The 17,024-nt window shown below is 42.1% G+C and overlaps 1 protein-coding gene across 1 annotated transcript in view; it reads left to right on the top strand.

Moving 5' to 3' along the window:
* The window catches only part of SLC2A9 (solute carrier family 2 member 9), a 211,039-nt gene that overhangs the window by 68,977 nt on the left and 125,038 nt on the right, over positions 1 to 17,024 (top strand). The window contains 1 exon segment of the mRNA XM_065877261.1: positions 1,546 to 1,670. Coding sequence (XP_065733333.1) covers positions 1,546 to 1,670 — 125 coding nt within the window.

Below are 17,024 nucleotides of genomic sequence, written 5' to 3' on the forward strand. Positions count from 1 at the left end.
GAGCTGCAAAATTCACTAAGTTTGGGGTTCTCCAAGAAGTTGTAGGAAAGGGAAAAAAAATGAATGAACAGCTTGAGATAAATCAAAAATAGTAGAAAGAACTTTGGCCTGGAAGTTAAGAGAGCTAACTCCTACAAGTAATAACGAAGTTCCCTTTCAAGCCCTAGCTTCTTACAATTTCTAAAACAGTTTAATACTGTTAAATCATTGAGTCTTTAGGGAAAAAGTATCCTGTGAGAGGCTGTTTCCCCAGCTACTTGATTCATTAGTTGTATGACCTAAAACAAGTGACTAATTTATGTGTCCTAGTTAACTTATCTATAGAGCAGAGATAAGAATAGTACCTACTTCATAGGGTCCTTTTGAGCAGTAAATGAGCTACTCATGTAAAATGTTTAGAATGGGGTCTGTCATATAGCAAAAGTTCAATTAGTGTGAGCTATTAAGATCATTTTGCAGATGAGGCAAGGAAAGCACAGAGCAATGAAGTACGAAGTCCCCTAGGTCATAAGAGAGAGAGCTGGTGCAGGAAGCCAGGTCCCCAGGCCTCCAAACAAGTTATGCTTCTCAACCGTGAGGTCTTAGGAATATGTTATGTATTCATATAAAACAGTGGTAGTGGTCCTAACAAGGAGCAATGAATAGTAAGACTTGCCAAAGGAATTCGGCTGACCTTGTTTGAGGGGATCAGCTCAGCCTCATGCTTCATGCTATAGTTCATCAAATTGAAGGTGCCATTGTTACATGAACTGCAGAGAGAGAAAGAAAGAGAAAAAGAGAGAGAGGAAGAGACGGAGAGAGGGAGGAAGGAAGGAAGGAAGGAAGGAAGAAGGGAGGGAGGGAAGGAAAGGAAGGAAGGAAGGGAGGAAGGGAGGAAGGAAGGGAGAGAGGGAGGGAGGGAGGGAGGAAGGAAGGAAGGAAGGGAGAGAGGGAGGGAGGGAGGAAGGAAGGAAGGAAGGACGAAGGGCGGGAGGGAGGGAGAAGAACTATGCCAGCTGAAGCCATAGGATGCTGTAGGTGTGCTGGTTAACAAGCTATTGCTCCCAGCTCCCAAAGTACCCTCCTGTGCTCTGCTCTGTGATGCAGGGGCTGAGACCTGCAAGCCTCACCTGCCCTTTGCCACAGGGGCACTAGAAGAGGGGGCACTGGCTCCCTTTAGTTTGCCTGAATTTCCTGCCAGCCCCAGCAGTGACCTTAACCAGTTCCCTGTGTTAATTCTCTCTGTGAAACTAACTAGAGTAGTTTTCATTTCCCTGCCTGACATCTGACTCATGGATTGTAAGAAGCATTTTGACTTTGTAGTGTTAAATGAAGGTCTTAGAACCGATGAGATAAAATATTGTCACAGGGAGACTCATAGAATATCAGGGCTCTCAGTGGCTTTGGAGGTGACCTAATCAACCGTGGTAATGAACCCAGAGGAAGGAAGTTCCTTGCTCAGGGTCATATGGCCAAAGGTGGCAATGGGGGTGGGGGGGATCTGGATCCTGTTCTGGGGATACAGAGGCCAGTGGCAGGCTCATCAAACCCCTCCTTTTCTTCCAGGAAATTCACTTTGCTGGTCAACAATGGATTTGCAATTTCCGCCCTGTTGCTGATGGCTTGTTCTCTCCAAGCAGGAGCCTTTGAAATGCTCATCCTGGGACGCTTCATCATGGGCGTGGATGGAGGTGAGCCATCACCGTGGCAGGAGAGGGGGCAGTAACACATTCCTGGGGCGTGTTTCAAAATGTGAGGGGTACTTCTGGCTGTCCCATGCATCCCTACTGATAATGAATTGGCAAAGACCGAGAACACAAGAACCCTGCATAAAGTGGGGCAGTCCCATGGGATGGACCACCCACCCACAATGCTCCTCTAATGGAGAAGCACTGACTGGGACGGACCCAAACCAACTCCAAAGACCTGGATGGTCTTTGGCACATCATGAATTCTATTTGTCATCTTCACCATAAAGTTCATATTCCAAGTTATCTGTGGTTTCCAGGGAGTTTTTATGAGGATTATGTTTCCTGTCTGGGCCTCTGACTCATTCATTCTTTTTTTTTTTTTTTTTAACAATGTTTTTTGATTTGTACCATTTTTAAAGTCTTTATTGAATTTGTTACAATATTGCTTCTGTTTTATGTTTTGGTTTCTCGGCCTTGAGGCATGTGGGATTTTAGCTCCCCTACCAGGGATCGAACCCACACCCCTGCATTGAAAGACGAAGTCTTAACCACTGGACCCCCAGGGAAGTCCCTCATTCATTCTTTCACTTATTCACCAAGCAGCATTTACGGAGTACATGCTGTGCCTTGTGGTCTACACTGGGGACACAGTGGTGAACAGGACGCCCCAGTCCCTACACCTGGAGCTTACGTTCTAGTGGGTGGACAGATATGTAATTAGATATATGAGGTAGATAATGGTAAGCCCTAGGAGGAAAAGAAGCAGCACAGGAAGGTAGCAAGGGCTATTTTAAATAGGACTCAGGGAAGGCTGAGGAGGAAACAAAGGAGCAGAGATGGGAATGAACCAAGAGCAAGAAACAAATGAATATTGTGGGAATTGTGTACCTGGTGGAGAGAAGAGGACAGTGACCCTGAAGTGGAAGCATGCTTGGCAAGTTCAAAGAAGAGTCAGGAGGCCAGTGTGGTGGAGCCTGGTGAGCCACGGGGAGAGTGGATGCAGATGAGTTGAAGAGGGGCCAGTGAGATCCCACAGGACCTTGTAGGTCACTGTGAGGACTGTGGATTTGTGCTCAGTGTGATGGGGAGCCGGGGTAGGGTTGAGAGGAATGTGACAAGAGTTGGTTTATGATTCAATAAGATTCCTCCCACTTCTGTGTAGAGAGAAGGTAGGGGGAGGGCAGGAGTGGGGTGGGAAGGCCATCCGCCCCTGGGTGATAGCTATGAGTAGGACAGGATGGCGGCAGTGGAAGTGGTGAGACATGGCCTGATTCTGGCCATGGCCTGTGAGAGTTAGAGACTCAAAATATATTATCAAAACCAACAAGCCAACCCTGCTCTCTTTCTAAATACGCAAATCCGTAGAATGTTACTTTCAGGCCTTTGTAGAAAGATCACAAGCTTTAGGATTAGAAACCCCTGGGACTGGATCCCACCTCTGCTATTTGCCAATTACTGACTTTTGATAAGTTACTGAATGGTTCTGAGCCTCAGTTTCCTCATCTGTAAAATGGAGATAACAATAGCTACCTTGGAGGGCTGTTAAAAGGCTGACATGAAGACGTGTGTGTGTGTGTGTGTGTGTGTGTGTGTGTGTGTGTGTGTGTGTGTATACATACACTGCCTAATGCTGCTGGAACCTGTATGAAGTCGTTAAGGGCTAGTTCCCTTCCTTCTCCATCTTTTATAAGCTGAGGGCACTAGGCGTTGTGAGTGACTAGGCGTTGTGAGTGACGGGAATGACAAGGGAGAGCATGAGAGTAAGAGGCCGTATAGGAGGTCAGGGAGGAAGAGACTTCATTTATTTTCATTGCTTTGCTGGCAGGAAATAATTCAGGATTTTGTAATACCTCAAACTCTCACTATTCAAGTAGAAGGGAGAAGCCTGTAGAAAGAACATTAACTGGAGAGAATACTGGCTGGTGTTCATGTAGAATTTTCTAATTGACCAATCATGTTCATGAACTTCATCACCTTTGATCTTCCACTAACGCTGAAAGGCTGTTATATATAGTTTTTTCAACGGCCATGGTTTATTCACCACGACGGACCAAAAGCTGGGCATAGAACAAGCCTCGATAAGTTTGAAAAGATTGAAATCTTTTATTGAAATCATATAAGTATATTCTCTGACCACGGTATAATTAAATTAGAAATCACAAACAATATCTAAGAACCCCCCCTAAATTTGGAAAATAATAAAAACACACCTCTAAGTATTACATGAGTCAAAGAGGAAGTTACAAGGGAAATTACAAATATTTTACGCTCTAGAGCCCGGGAGCCACAGCTACTGAGCCCGCGTGCTGCAACTATTGAAGCCCGAGCACCTAGAGCCCATGCTGTGCAACAAGAGAGGCCACTGCAGTGAGAAGTCCGTGCGCCGCAACGGGGAGTGTCCCCCGCTCGCCCCAGCTAGAGAGAGCCCGCGTGTAGCGGCGAGGACCCAACGCAGCCAAAAATAAAAATAAATAAAAAATTAAAAAATATATTTTAACGGAATGATAATGAAAATACAGCATATCAAAATTTGTTGGATGCAGTTAGAGGAAAAGCTATGAATTTTCATGCTTATATTAGAAAAGAACAGGATTTGGTAAACTGCGTGCCTTGGGACAAATTCGGCCTGTAGACGGTTTTTTATGGCCTGTGAGCCAGAGGGTTGCATGCTGAGTGAAGTAAGTCAGACAGAGAAAGACAAATACTGTATTTTTTCACTTATACGTGGAATCTAGCAAAAAACAATCAAATGAACAAACATAGCAAAACAGAAATAGACTCATAGATATAGAGAAAAATGGGTGGCTGCCAAAGGGGAAGGGGGCGGGGCATTGGGCAAAATAGATGACAGAGATTAAGAGGTACAAACTTCCAGTTATAAAATAAATAAATCATGGGATGGAATGTACAGCGTAGAGGGTATAGTCAGTGCTATTGCAATAACTTTGTATAACGACAGATCGTAAATAGACTCAGTGGTGATCATTTTGTAGTGTATACAAATACCGAATCGCTACGTGGTACACCTGAAGCTAATATAATATTATAAGCTAGCTGTACTTCAGTGAAACGCTCTTTTGCTGTCATTTTACATATGAGGGCCCTGAGGCTCAGAAACACGAGACAGTAAAGTGGTTAAGGGTGAGGGCTATGGATTAAGGCGGCCCGGGTTCTGACACTTACCAAGTCAATTAACCGACACTTAGCTTCATCAATTAGGTTTTGCTGCGTGAAAAAACAAAACAAAAACATAAGGGCTTAAGGCAACACTCCTTTTGCTGAGCTTATAGTTCTGAGGGTTGCTGGGGCAATTCTAACCTGGGCCAGCCCTGCTGAGCTCTGCTGGGCTCGCTCTCCTATGGCTGAGGTTGGCTGCAGGCCAGTCAGCGGCTGAATGACCTTGGATGTTCTCAGGCTCATGTTTGGTTGCCAGCAAGTGGGCTGGTCTTGGGATCCCGAGGGCTGGCTCATCTCTGTTCCACGTGGTCTCTCACCCCCAGATGGGGTGACCCAGCTTCTTCCATGGGGTTTTCAGGGTTCCAATGAGCAGCAAGAGGAACAAGTCCCAGTGTGCAAGCGCTTATCAAGTCTGCTTGGACACATCTGCCGGAGTCCCACTGGCCAAGGTGAGTCCCATGACCGGATGCAGAGTCAGGGTCAGAGGCATCTAACCACCCAAGGATGTGGACTCAGGGAACATGGACAAAGTGGAGACCACACAGCAGCAGTCTCCCTCCCTGTCTTAGCCCCTTTCTCTCATCTGGCGAAGGGGAATACTCCTAAGCCTCCCTTGTTAGGGAATGTAAAACGTAATGGTATGCTGTCTGTGCAAAAGAAGTACATTCCAGGCCCCCATTACCTTCCCCCAACACCAATAATGGTATCGTTGCCATTATTGTTGTTGTTATCATTTTTATTCTTAGTTAATACGATGCAGATGCCGGATTTGGACCGATGGTCGGGTTTCGAAGACCCTGCCTGCTCAGGAGAAAGTGTGGTGAGATGGGAGCATCTAAAAATTCCTTTTCTAATGGAGGCCACTGAAGTCTCTCTTTCTGGCAGCTTTGTATTTTACCCATTTAGCCTCTTTCCTGCTGCTTTGCTTGTCTAGCTATTCTGGGGGAGGTGACACTTACTACTTACACATAACTGGTTGCTCTCTGAATTTCCTTAATTAAAAATAAGCTGAGTATCTCTTCCAACCACAATGCTATGAGACTAGATATCAATTACAGGAAAAAAACTAAAAAATACAAACACATGGAGGCTAAACAATACGCTACTAAATAACCAAGAGATCACTGCAGAAATCAAAGAGGGAATCAAAATATACCTAGAAACAAATAACAATGAAAACACCATGGCCTAAAACCTATGGGATGCAGCAAAAGCAGTTGCAAGAGGGAGGTTTACAGCAACACAATCCTACCTCAAGAAACAAGAAAAATCTCAGATGAACAACCTAACCTTACACCTAAAGCAATTAGAGAAAGAAGAACAAAAAAACCCAAAGTTAGCAGAAGGAAAGAAATCATAAAGATCAGATCAGAAATAAATGAAAAAGAAATGAAGGAAACAATAGCAAAGATCAATAAAACTAAAAGCTGATTCTTTGAGAAGATAAACAAAATTGATAAACCATTAGCCAGACTCATCAAGAAAAAAAGGAAGAAGACTCAAATCAACAGAATTAGAAATGAAAAGGGAGAAGTAACAACTAACAGTGCAGAAATACAAAGGATCATGAGAGATTACTACAAGCAACTATATGCCAATAAAATGGACAACCTTGAAGAAATGGACAAATTCTGAGAAAAGCACAATGTTCTGAGACTGAACCAGGAAAAAATAGAAAATATAAATAGACCAATCACAAGCACTGAAACTAAAACTGTGATTAAAAATCTTCCAATAAACAAAAGCGCAGGAGCAGATGGATTCACAGGTGAATTCTATCAAACATTTAGAGAAGAGCTAACACCCATCCTTCTCAAACTCTTCCAAATTATAGCAGAGGGAGGAACACTCCCAAACTCATTCTATGAGGCCACCATCACCTTGATACCAAAACCAGACAAAGATGTCAAAAAAAAGAAAATTACAGGCCAATATCACTGATGAACATAGATGTAAAAATCCTCAACAAAATACTAGCAAACAGAGGCCAGCAGCACATTAAAAGGATCATACACCATGATCAAGTGGGGTTTATCCTAGGAATGCAAGGGTTCTTTAAAATATGCAAATCAGTCAAGATGATATACCATATTAACAAATTGAAGGAGAAAAAGCATATGATCATCTCAATAGATGCAAAGCTTTCGACAAAATTCAACACCAATTTATTATAAAAACTCTCCAGAAAGTAGGCACAGAGGGAACTTACCTCAACATAATAAAGGCCATGTATGACAATCCCAGAGCCAACATCATTCTCAATGGTGAAAAACTGAAACCATTTCCTCTAAGATCAGGGACAAGACAAGGTTGCCCACTCTCATCACTCTTATTCAACATAGTTTTGGAAGTTTTAGCCACAGCAATCAGAGAAGAAAAAGAAATAAAAGGAATCCAAATTGGAAAAGAAGAAATAAAACTGTCACTGTTTTCAGATGACATGATACTATACATAGAGAATCCTAAAGATGCTACCAGAAAACTACTAGAGCTAATCAATGAATTTGGTAAAGTAGCAGGATACAAAATTAATGCACAGAAATCTCTTGCATTCCTATACATTAACGACAAAAAATCTGGAAGAGAAATTAAAGAAACACTCCCATTTACCATTGCAATGAAAAGAATAAAATAGCTAGGAGTAAACCTACCTAAGGAGACAAAAGACGTGTATGCAGAAAACTATAAGCCACTGATGAAAGCAATTAAACATGATACAAACAGATGGAGAGATATACCATGTTCTTGGATTGGAAGAATGAACACTGTGAAAATGACTGTCCTACCCAAAGCAATCTACAGATTCAATGTAATCCCTGTCAAACTACCAATGGTATTTATCACAGAACTAGAACAAAAAATTTCACAATTTGTATGGAAACACAAAAGACCCTGAATAGCCAAAATGATCTTGAGAAAGAAAAACGGAGCTGGAGGAATCAGGCTCCCTGAATTCAGACCATACTACAAAGCTACAGTAATCAAGACAATATGGTACTGGCACAAAAACAGAAATATAGATCAATGGAACAGGACAGAAAACCCAGAGATAAACCCATGCACATATGGCCATCTAATTTATGACAAAGGAGGCAAGAGTATACAGTGGAGAAAAGACAGCGTCTTCAAAAAATGGTGCTGGGAAAACTGGACAGCTACATGTAAAAGAGTGAAATTAGAACACTCCCTAACACCATACACAAAAATAAACTCAAAATGGATTAAAGACCTAAATGTAAGGCCAGACACTATAAAACTCTTAGAGGAAAACATAGGCAGAACACTCTATGACATAAATCACAGCAAGATCCTTTTTGACCCACTTCCTAGAGAAATGGAAATAAAAACAAAAATAAACAAATGGGACCTAATGAAACTTAAAAGCTTTTGCACAGTAAAGGAAACCATAAACAATACAAAAAGACAACCCTCAGAATGGGAGAAAATATTTGCAAAGGAAGCAACTGACAAAGGATTAATCTCCAAAATATACAAGCAGCTCATGCAGCTCAATATCAAAAAAACCGAAACAACCCAAGCCAAAAATGGGCAGAAGGCCTAAATAGACATTTCTCCAAAGAAGATACACAGATTGCCAGCAAACACATGAAAGGATGCTCAACATCACTAATCATTAGAGAAATGCAAGTCAGAACTACAATGAGGTATCACCTCACACCAGTCAGAATGGCCATCATCAAAAAATCTACAAAAAAAAAATGCTGGAGAGGGTGTGGAGAAAAGGGAACCCTCTTGCACTGTTGGTGGGAATGTAAATTGATACAACCACTATGGAGAACAGTATGTAGGTTCCTCAAAAAACTAAAAATAGAACTACCATATGACCCAGCATCCCACTACTGGGCATATACCCTGAGCAAACCATAATTCAAAAAGAGTCATGTACCACAGTGTTCATTGCAGCACTATTTACAATAGCCAGGACATGGAAGCAACCTAAGTGTCCATCAACAGATGAATGGATAAAGAAGATGTGGCACATATATACAATGGAATATTACTGAGCCATAAAAAGAAACAAAATTGAGTTATTTGTAGTGAGGTGGATCGACCTAGAGACTCTCATACAGAGTGAAGTAAGTTGGAAACAGAAAAACAAATACTGTATGCTAACACATATATATGGAATCTAAAAAAAAAAGAGTTCTGAAGAACCTAGGGGTAGGACAGGAATAAAAACGCAGACGTAGAGAATGGACTTGAGGACACGGGGATGGCGAAGCGTAGGCTGAGACGAAGTGAGAGAGAGGCGCTGACATATATACACTACCAAATGTAAAATAGATAGTGGGAAGCAGCCGCATAGCACAGGGAGATCAGCTCGGTGCTTTGTGACCACCTAGAGGGGTGGGATAGGGAGGGTGGGAGGGAGATGCAAGAGGGCGGGGATATGGAGATATATGTATATGTATAGCTGATTCACTTTGTTAAACAGCAGCAACTAACACAACAGTGTATAGCAATTATACCTCAATAAAGATGTTAAAAAAATAAGCTGATTCAAAGAGAGATGCCATTTTTACAAAACCTCATATTCAAGACAAACGTCTTTTAGACCATTTGTCCTATGAGCTTTTCAAAAAGAAACAGAAAGAAAAAGTAAAATCAACAGGTGGGGAAAAAATGCACTCCTGATTTCTGGAATGTGCCCTCTTGGAGTTGAGCCAAGACGTGGAAGCTTTGTGTCATCTATTCTCACCAAACCCTCTCAAAGCAGAGAGACAGATGTGAGGGCATTTAAGGTGAGGCAATTGGTCAGAAAGAAAGAAAATTGCTGGTTATGAGGTGAATTGCTGCCCTGCTTGAAATAAATAATTTAAAGCCAAATGAGAAGCCCGGAGTATTTTCAGGTGGCTGTGCTGCTCAAACCAGGTTCTCGGGGGGAATATTTGGAACCATTGCAGAAAACATCAGACTGAAGTGTCCTATTTCTAAAAGGCTTGGAGCAAAAATAAACACACTATTTTTACATTGAAACAAACATGATGAAGCATGGCGTTGGAGGGCAAATCCTTGCTGATTGTAAAGTCAAGGTAAAAGAGTGCAGAGGTGTTTTGTGTTTGTGGATGATTGTGTTGGACAGGTTCCTGCCACAGCGTTCCCAGCTCTGCCCACACTCCCAGGGGCGCAAGCCCACATCTCCTGCATTAGCACCTCTGCAGTGGACAAGCCCAAGTCTGCTGCATTAAGAACTCTCCAGTGACAAGTTCATATCTGCTGCATTAAGTGCTCTCTAGTGGACAAGTTCAAGCAGCAGCGTTTAGAGAATCATATGGCATGGACATGAAATCAGGGTCAAGGACTTGACTTCAAGTTCTGGCTCTATCACTGACTTGCCAGGTGACCTTGGGGCCATCAGTTCCCCTCTCTGGGCCTCAGTGATGTAATCTAGAAAATAAGGAGAATGACCTCTGGTAGCTGAGGTTTCCACCAGCTCTAAAAATCTTCTCTGGCTCTTTTTCGTTCTCCCCTTAGAGCTACTACCATGAATGTCCTCTTTAGGCTTCCAGACCTCACATGCCACATGTAGCTCTATCGTCTACTAATTAAATAACACCACAGTATAGGAGACTGAGAAATAAAGGCATAGGGCAGAAACACTGGCTCTCCTGGCTGGTGGGGTCAGCCCACGTATGTCATGTGTGGACTTACCCAGCTACCTCTGCCACAAGCTCCCAGCAATGGTGTGCACCACTCTGACAAGCAAATGATTTATTATTTATCATTATTCTGCCTACTGCTCCCAAAGGGGTTCACATCCTATTCCCTGGAACCCGTGAATATGTTAGCTTACATGGCAAAAGGGACTTTGCAGATGCGATTAAATTCAGGACCTTGAGATGAATAGGTTATCCTGGATTCTCCAGGCAGGTCCAGTGTAGAGACAGGAGTCCTTGTAAGTGAAAGGGGGAGGAGGGGAGCCAGAGTCAGAGAAATGAGGCGAGATGATGAAAGCAGAGACTGGAGTGACGCAGTTGCTGGCACTGAGGATGGAAGGGGCCATGAGCCAAGGAGTGTAGGTGTCCCTAGAAGGTGGAAAAGGCAAGAAAACGGACTATTCCCTAGAGCCTCCAGAAAGACCACAGCCCTGCCAACATGTTGATTTTAGCCCATGTTGGACCCATGAGTCCCATTTTGGACTCATGCCCCGCAGAACTGTCTGAAAATAAATTTAAGTCACTAAGTTCATGGCAATTTGCTATGGCAGCAATAGGAAACCAACAAAAACACTAATAATATTATTAATTTATTATTATGACTTGAGTCAGATTTTAACATGACAAAGAGAGGGTAAGGTGCTCAGAAGAAATGGATTCTAGTCCTAGCCTTTCTACTTACTAGCCCGGTGGCCTGAGAAAAGCCTCTTTTGCACATAAAGTAGAGATAATGACATCTACCTAACAATATTCAGGTACTAAACAGGTGTGTGTGTCTATGTCTGTGTGTGTGTCTGTGTTTGTTTGTGTCTGTGTGTTTGTGTGTCTGTGTGTGTGTGTCTCTATGTATGACTGTCTCTGTGTGTCTCGGTGTCCGTGTGTGTGTGTTTCCCTTCAATAGCACAACTCTCTTGGACTCGGAGCTCTACCTGCATTTGCATGTGAGGAGATGGAGCCTCAGGGGCTACCTTGCCAAGGTCTCACAGTTCAGATGTGTCTGGGCCAAGGTGGGAGCCAGGTGTGCCTGACTCCACACTTTTCCTAAATTGCTCGGCCTAGAGGAACCAGAGGGATAATGTGGGTCAGGACTTTTCTCTTTCCGTTTTTCCTGTGCAATGATTACTCATTACTTATATTTAAATGGACTCATTTTTTTTTTAAGTTAAATAAATAGATTTGAGAAGCAAATAAAATACATCCTGGCCTGTAAGGCAGGCCCTAAATGGTCTCCACCCCCCTCCCGCCCGTTCCCTCTCTGAACCACCACCATGTGGCCTCAGGGACCACCCTATGTGAAACTGCAACTCTCCCCACCCCGGGCATCCCTGTCCTCCCTCCCCACTTGATGTTTCCCTAGAGCTCTTACCACCATCTAGCAGGCAGCGCACTCTTCATGCTTATGCTCAGCCTCCCTCCAGTACCTCCCTCCCCAAGATGCAACTACACGACAGCAAGGCTTTTTTACCTGTTTCATTCATTGCCATTGCCTTGGCTTCTAACAATGACGACCTCTCAGTATACACTCAGTAAATATTTGTTGGAGAATAAACCATTTCTTTGCCATATATATATATATATATATATATATATATATAGAGAGAGAGAGAGAGAGAGAGAGAGAGAGAGAGAGAGAGAAGGGAGGAAGAGAGAGTTCTGCTTTCAAAGTAAAATGGTGAGAAAAAGCATTTGTTTAAAGGTATCAGACAGCTACCGAGGCAGGGGGGACTTACAGGACCACAATCTGGGAAAGGAGTGAAACCCAGAGAGGTAAGCCCTGCATTTGGGGCAACTTTTCCTCTAGAGGTATCTCCCAATTCCAGAATGATGGCTGAGAAGCTGAGATGCTTAGTAGACCTTCCAACAGACTCATGGGGCTGAGGAGGAGGAATTGGAGTTGAACTCCTGACAGGTAGGAAGGTCGCTAGTCACCACAGGGCTACACCATAGGAGCAAGAGTGAATCATAAATAGACCAGATCTTCAAATCACTTCAATCACCAACGGATTTGTGGTAAGCTGGGATTGCTAATGCCTCTAGCCTCTCATCCTGCCAGATGCATACATCCAGAACCTCAAATTATTTTTACAGTTTTCATATACACTCTGATATTCAATCCAAAGTAGCCAGACATACAAGGAGAAAACCAAGAGAAATAACCTCAAAAATAAACTGGTAGTGATCTGAAAATAGCAGTATTAGACACAGCCATTAAAATAATTATGCTTAATATGTTCAGATAATCAAGAGATAATGTCAAGAATTTTGGCATAGAAATGGAAGCTATATTTTGACTTACCAAATCGAAATTCTGGGACTAAAAAATACAAAAACTGAAAAATGCAAAAAATGCAAGAACTTAATGAATGGTTTTACCAGCAGATAGCATGCACCTGAAGCAAGAATTAGGGAACTAAAGCATCAAAGATCAGAAGAAAGCATCCAGGTTGAAGCATGAAAACACAGAAAAGAGGGTAAGAAATGTCTGGGAAATTGTAAAGATGTCTAACATACATTAATTGGAAAATCAGAAGGAGAGTAGACAGAGGATGGAGAAAAAGCAATTTTTGGAAGATAATGGCCAACATTTTTTTTTTCTCCTGATGAAAAGCCACAAGTCCAAGAAGAACTATGGATCCCTAGTAGGGTAAAAACAAAGAAAACCACAACTCTGCACAGCTTAGTAAAACTTCTGACAACCAAGGACAAACAGAAAGTTATTCTGAAAAACAGAATGACAGGTTAAAAGATTAAAAAGGTTAAAAAGATATGTTACCTTCAAATAAGTAAGAATAAAATGGAAAGCTGGCTTTTCAACAAAAACAATGGAAGACATAAAAACAGCAAAGTGATATTTTCAAAGAGCCGAAAGAAAATAACCGCCAACCTAGAATTCTCCAGCCAGTGAAAATATCTTTCAAAAATAAAGGTGAAATGAAAACACCTTTTCAGTCAAACAAAAGCTAATAAGATTTATCCCTAACACACTTGCACGAAAGAAACTAATTACGGAAATATAAGTAGAAAATCCTCATATGTTTGGAAATTAAGATGTAAGTGATGTGTACTTCTAAGTAACCAGGGGACAAAAAAGAAATCACAATGGAAATTTTAAAGTAGTTTGAATTAAATGATTATGAAAATACCAGATAAGGCATATCAAATTTTGTCAGATACGGCTAAAGCCGTGTTTAGAGTAAAATTTATAACCTCAAATGCATATAGTCTAAAACATGAAAGGCTGAAAATCAATGATCTAATATTTCATCTCAAAGAAGTTAGAAAAAGAATTTTCATTAGAGAACATCAGCAAAGACAAGTGAGTTCTAGAAAAGATTAATAAAATTGATAAACCCCTTGCAAGACTGTTTATAAAAAGAGAGAAAAGGAATTGATAACTAATGCTATTGGGTTGGCCAAAAAGTTCATTTGTGTTTTTCCATAAGATCAGAATGGATAGATCCTGAAGCATTAAAAACATAAGAATATATCATGAACATGTTTATAAAATATATTTGAAAACTTTAGATAAATGTACAAATGCCAAGAAAGAAAAAACTTACGAATACTGACTTAAGAAAAAATAGAATTTCTGTATAGTCCTATTCTATTAAATAAGTTGAACATGTAATTTAAAACCTTTTAACAAAGGAAATGCAAGGCCCATATGGCTTCTTTAAGAAAGAATAACACTAACACCATACAATCATTTCCAGAGGGGACACTCCCCAACTCATTTTATAAAATGAATGTATCCTTGATTGTATATCCTAATAGGAGCTTTACAAGAAAGGAAAATTACAGGCCAATATCGTTATACAAAACAATGATTTTGCAGTCATATATGTATACATTTTCAGTTTTCCATACATGTGCACCAAAAGACTTATACAAGAATATTTATGGGGCACTATTAGTATTTTTAAATTTTATTTTATTGAAGCATAGTTGATTTCCAATGTTGTATTAGTTTCCAGTGTACAGCAAAGCAACTCAGTTATGCATATATCTAATAGTTTGTATCTGCTAATCCCAAACTACCAATCCATGCCTCCCCAACCCTGCTTTGGCAACCACAAATCTGTTCTTTATGTCTGTGAGTCAATTTCTGTTTGATAAACAAGTCCATTTGTGTCATATCTTAGATTCCATATGTAAGTGATATCATATGGTATTTGTCTTTCTCTTTCTGACTTACTTCACTTAGTATGATAATCTCTAGCTGCATCCATGTTGCTGCAAATGGCATTATTTTGTTCTTTTTTATGGCTGAGTAATATTCCACTGTATATATTTACCACATCTTCTTTATCCATTCATCTGTCGATGGACATTTAGGTTGCTTCCATGTCTTGGCTGTTGTAAATAGGGTCACTATTAGTGTTAACCCCAAACTGTCCATCAATAGTAGGGTGGATAAATTGTGGAATACTTACACATTGGAAGACTACACAGCAACGAAAACAGATTAGAGCTACATGCTACAACACTGATGCATTTCACAAACATAATATCAGCAAAAGAAGCAAGAAATAAAAGAAGTACATATTCTCTGATTCCATATGCTAATCTTTGGTGATTGCAGTTAGGCTGGTGGTGATCTTTGGGAAGGAGGGGAAGGATAGTGATTCTGAGGGAGCACAGCATGGGGGCTTTCTGGGGTGTTGGTCTTGTTGATTCTTTTTTTTTTTTTTTTTTTTGCGGTACATGGGCCTCTCACTGTTGTGGCCTCTCCCGTTGCGGAGCACAGGCTCCGGACGTGCAGGCTCAGTGGCCATGGCTCATGGGCCCAGCCGCTGTGCAGCATGTGGGATCCTCCCGGACTGGGGCACGAACCCGTGTCCCCTGCATCAGCAGGAGGACTCTGAACCACTGCGCTACCAGGGAAGCCCGTAAGTTGATTCTTGACCTGGGTGGAGGTTACACAGGTGCATACATTTTGTGATGATTCATCAAACTGCACACATATTATTTGTGCTATTTAAAAATGTGTGTCATACTTTAATCTTCAAATTTAAGTTTATATTCAGTGAAACGCTTAGTTTTGGACTGGACTCAAATTTTTCCGCAACCCCATAGAAAAATGCAATTATCCAGTTGTCCCTAGAGTATTTCCTGCAACATCTTTGAGTGCCCTTAGACAATATTTTCCCTCAATCCCTTCTGCTTTGTATGGGCTAAAATGCTACTTCTGGAACTGGACTCTAGGAGGAATCTGGAAGTTAGGCTAGCTCTGTGTGAGGGAGCCTATTCCCGGTTGCTCCTTTTATTGCATCAGGCCATGTACCCTGAGGAAGCGGAAGACTGTAAAGTGGTTCTGGAAGTTGTGAACTGCTCAGTAGATTGGAACTGTTGTTGATGTTTTAGATGAGAGGCACTCTGCCCTCTGTGCACTTGGAGTCTGCAGCCCCTGTAGGACTAGCCTTTGAGGCCTGTTCCCATAGACCACAGTTATAACTGCACCAGCCTGCCGGTCTGCAACTCCCAACCACTGGCGACCCCAGCAACCTCACCTTTACCGCAGCCTTGGTTAAATAAATAATGGTAGAGTGAAAGTGCCTTGGGGACCCAATAGACTTTGATCAAGCACATGTGCTGGGTCTGGTGCTGTTTTTCAAAGGAAATTTTCTGTGGGTGGAAGTGGGGAAACAGACAATATACAAGTGCAGGTGACCCTTGAACAACGTGGTGGTTAGCGGTACCGACCCTCAGTGCAGTCGAAAATTCACATGCAACTTTACAGTCGACCCTCCATACATGTGGTTCTGCATCTGCGAATTCAACATCAGATTGTGTGGCACTGTCGTACGTATTTAGTGAAAAAAATGTGAGTATAAGTGGACCTGCATGGCTCAAAGCCATGCCGTTCAAGGGTCCTCTGTAAATACCGAACAAGATACTTTCAAAAAGCACTGAGTGCCATGAGGAACATAAGACAGGATGGAGAGATAAGGAGTGACGGGCAGGGATTGATTTTGACAGACGAAGGCCTCCATGAGAAGGTATGGCAGTTTTCTATGGCTGCTGTCACCAAAAACCACAACTGGGGGGGGCTGAAAACAACAGAAATTATGCCCTCAGAGTTCTGGAGGCCAGAAGCCCAAAATCAAGGTATCTGCAGGGTTGGTCCCTTCTGGAGGCTCTGAAGGAGAATCTGTTTCATGCCTCTCCTGGCTTCTGGTGCTACCGGGAAGCCTTGGCATTCCCTGGCTTGTGGCAGCATCACTCCAATCTCTGTCTCCATCTTCACGCGCCCCTCTTCCCTCTGTGTCTCCCTGTGTCTTATCATCTTATAAGGACACCAGTCATTGGATTTAGGGCCCACCCTAATCCAGTGTGACGACACCTTAACCTGATTCCATCTGCAAAGGACCCGTTGGGTCATATTAGTTCCCGTTAGCGGGAGGTAGTGAGGCTGAGCTGAGATGGGAAGGACAGTGGGGCGTCAGCCTGTGGAGCTGTGAGGACAGAGGACTCGGGATAAACAGAACAACAAAGGCTG

Source organism: Phocoena phocoena, chromosome 5 (assembly GCF_963924675.1).
Source record: "Phocoena phocoena chromosome 5, mPhoPho1.1, whole genome shotgun sequence".
Lineage (NCBI taxonomy): Eukaryota > Metazoa > Chordata > Mammalia > Artiodactyla > Phocoenidae > Phocoena > Phocoena phocoena.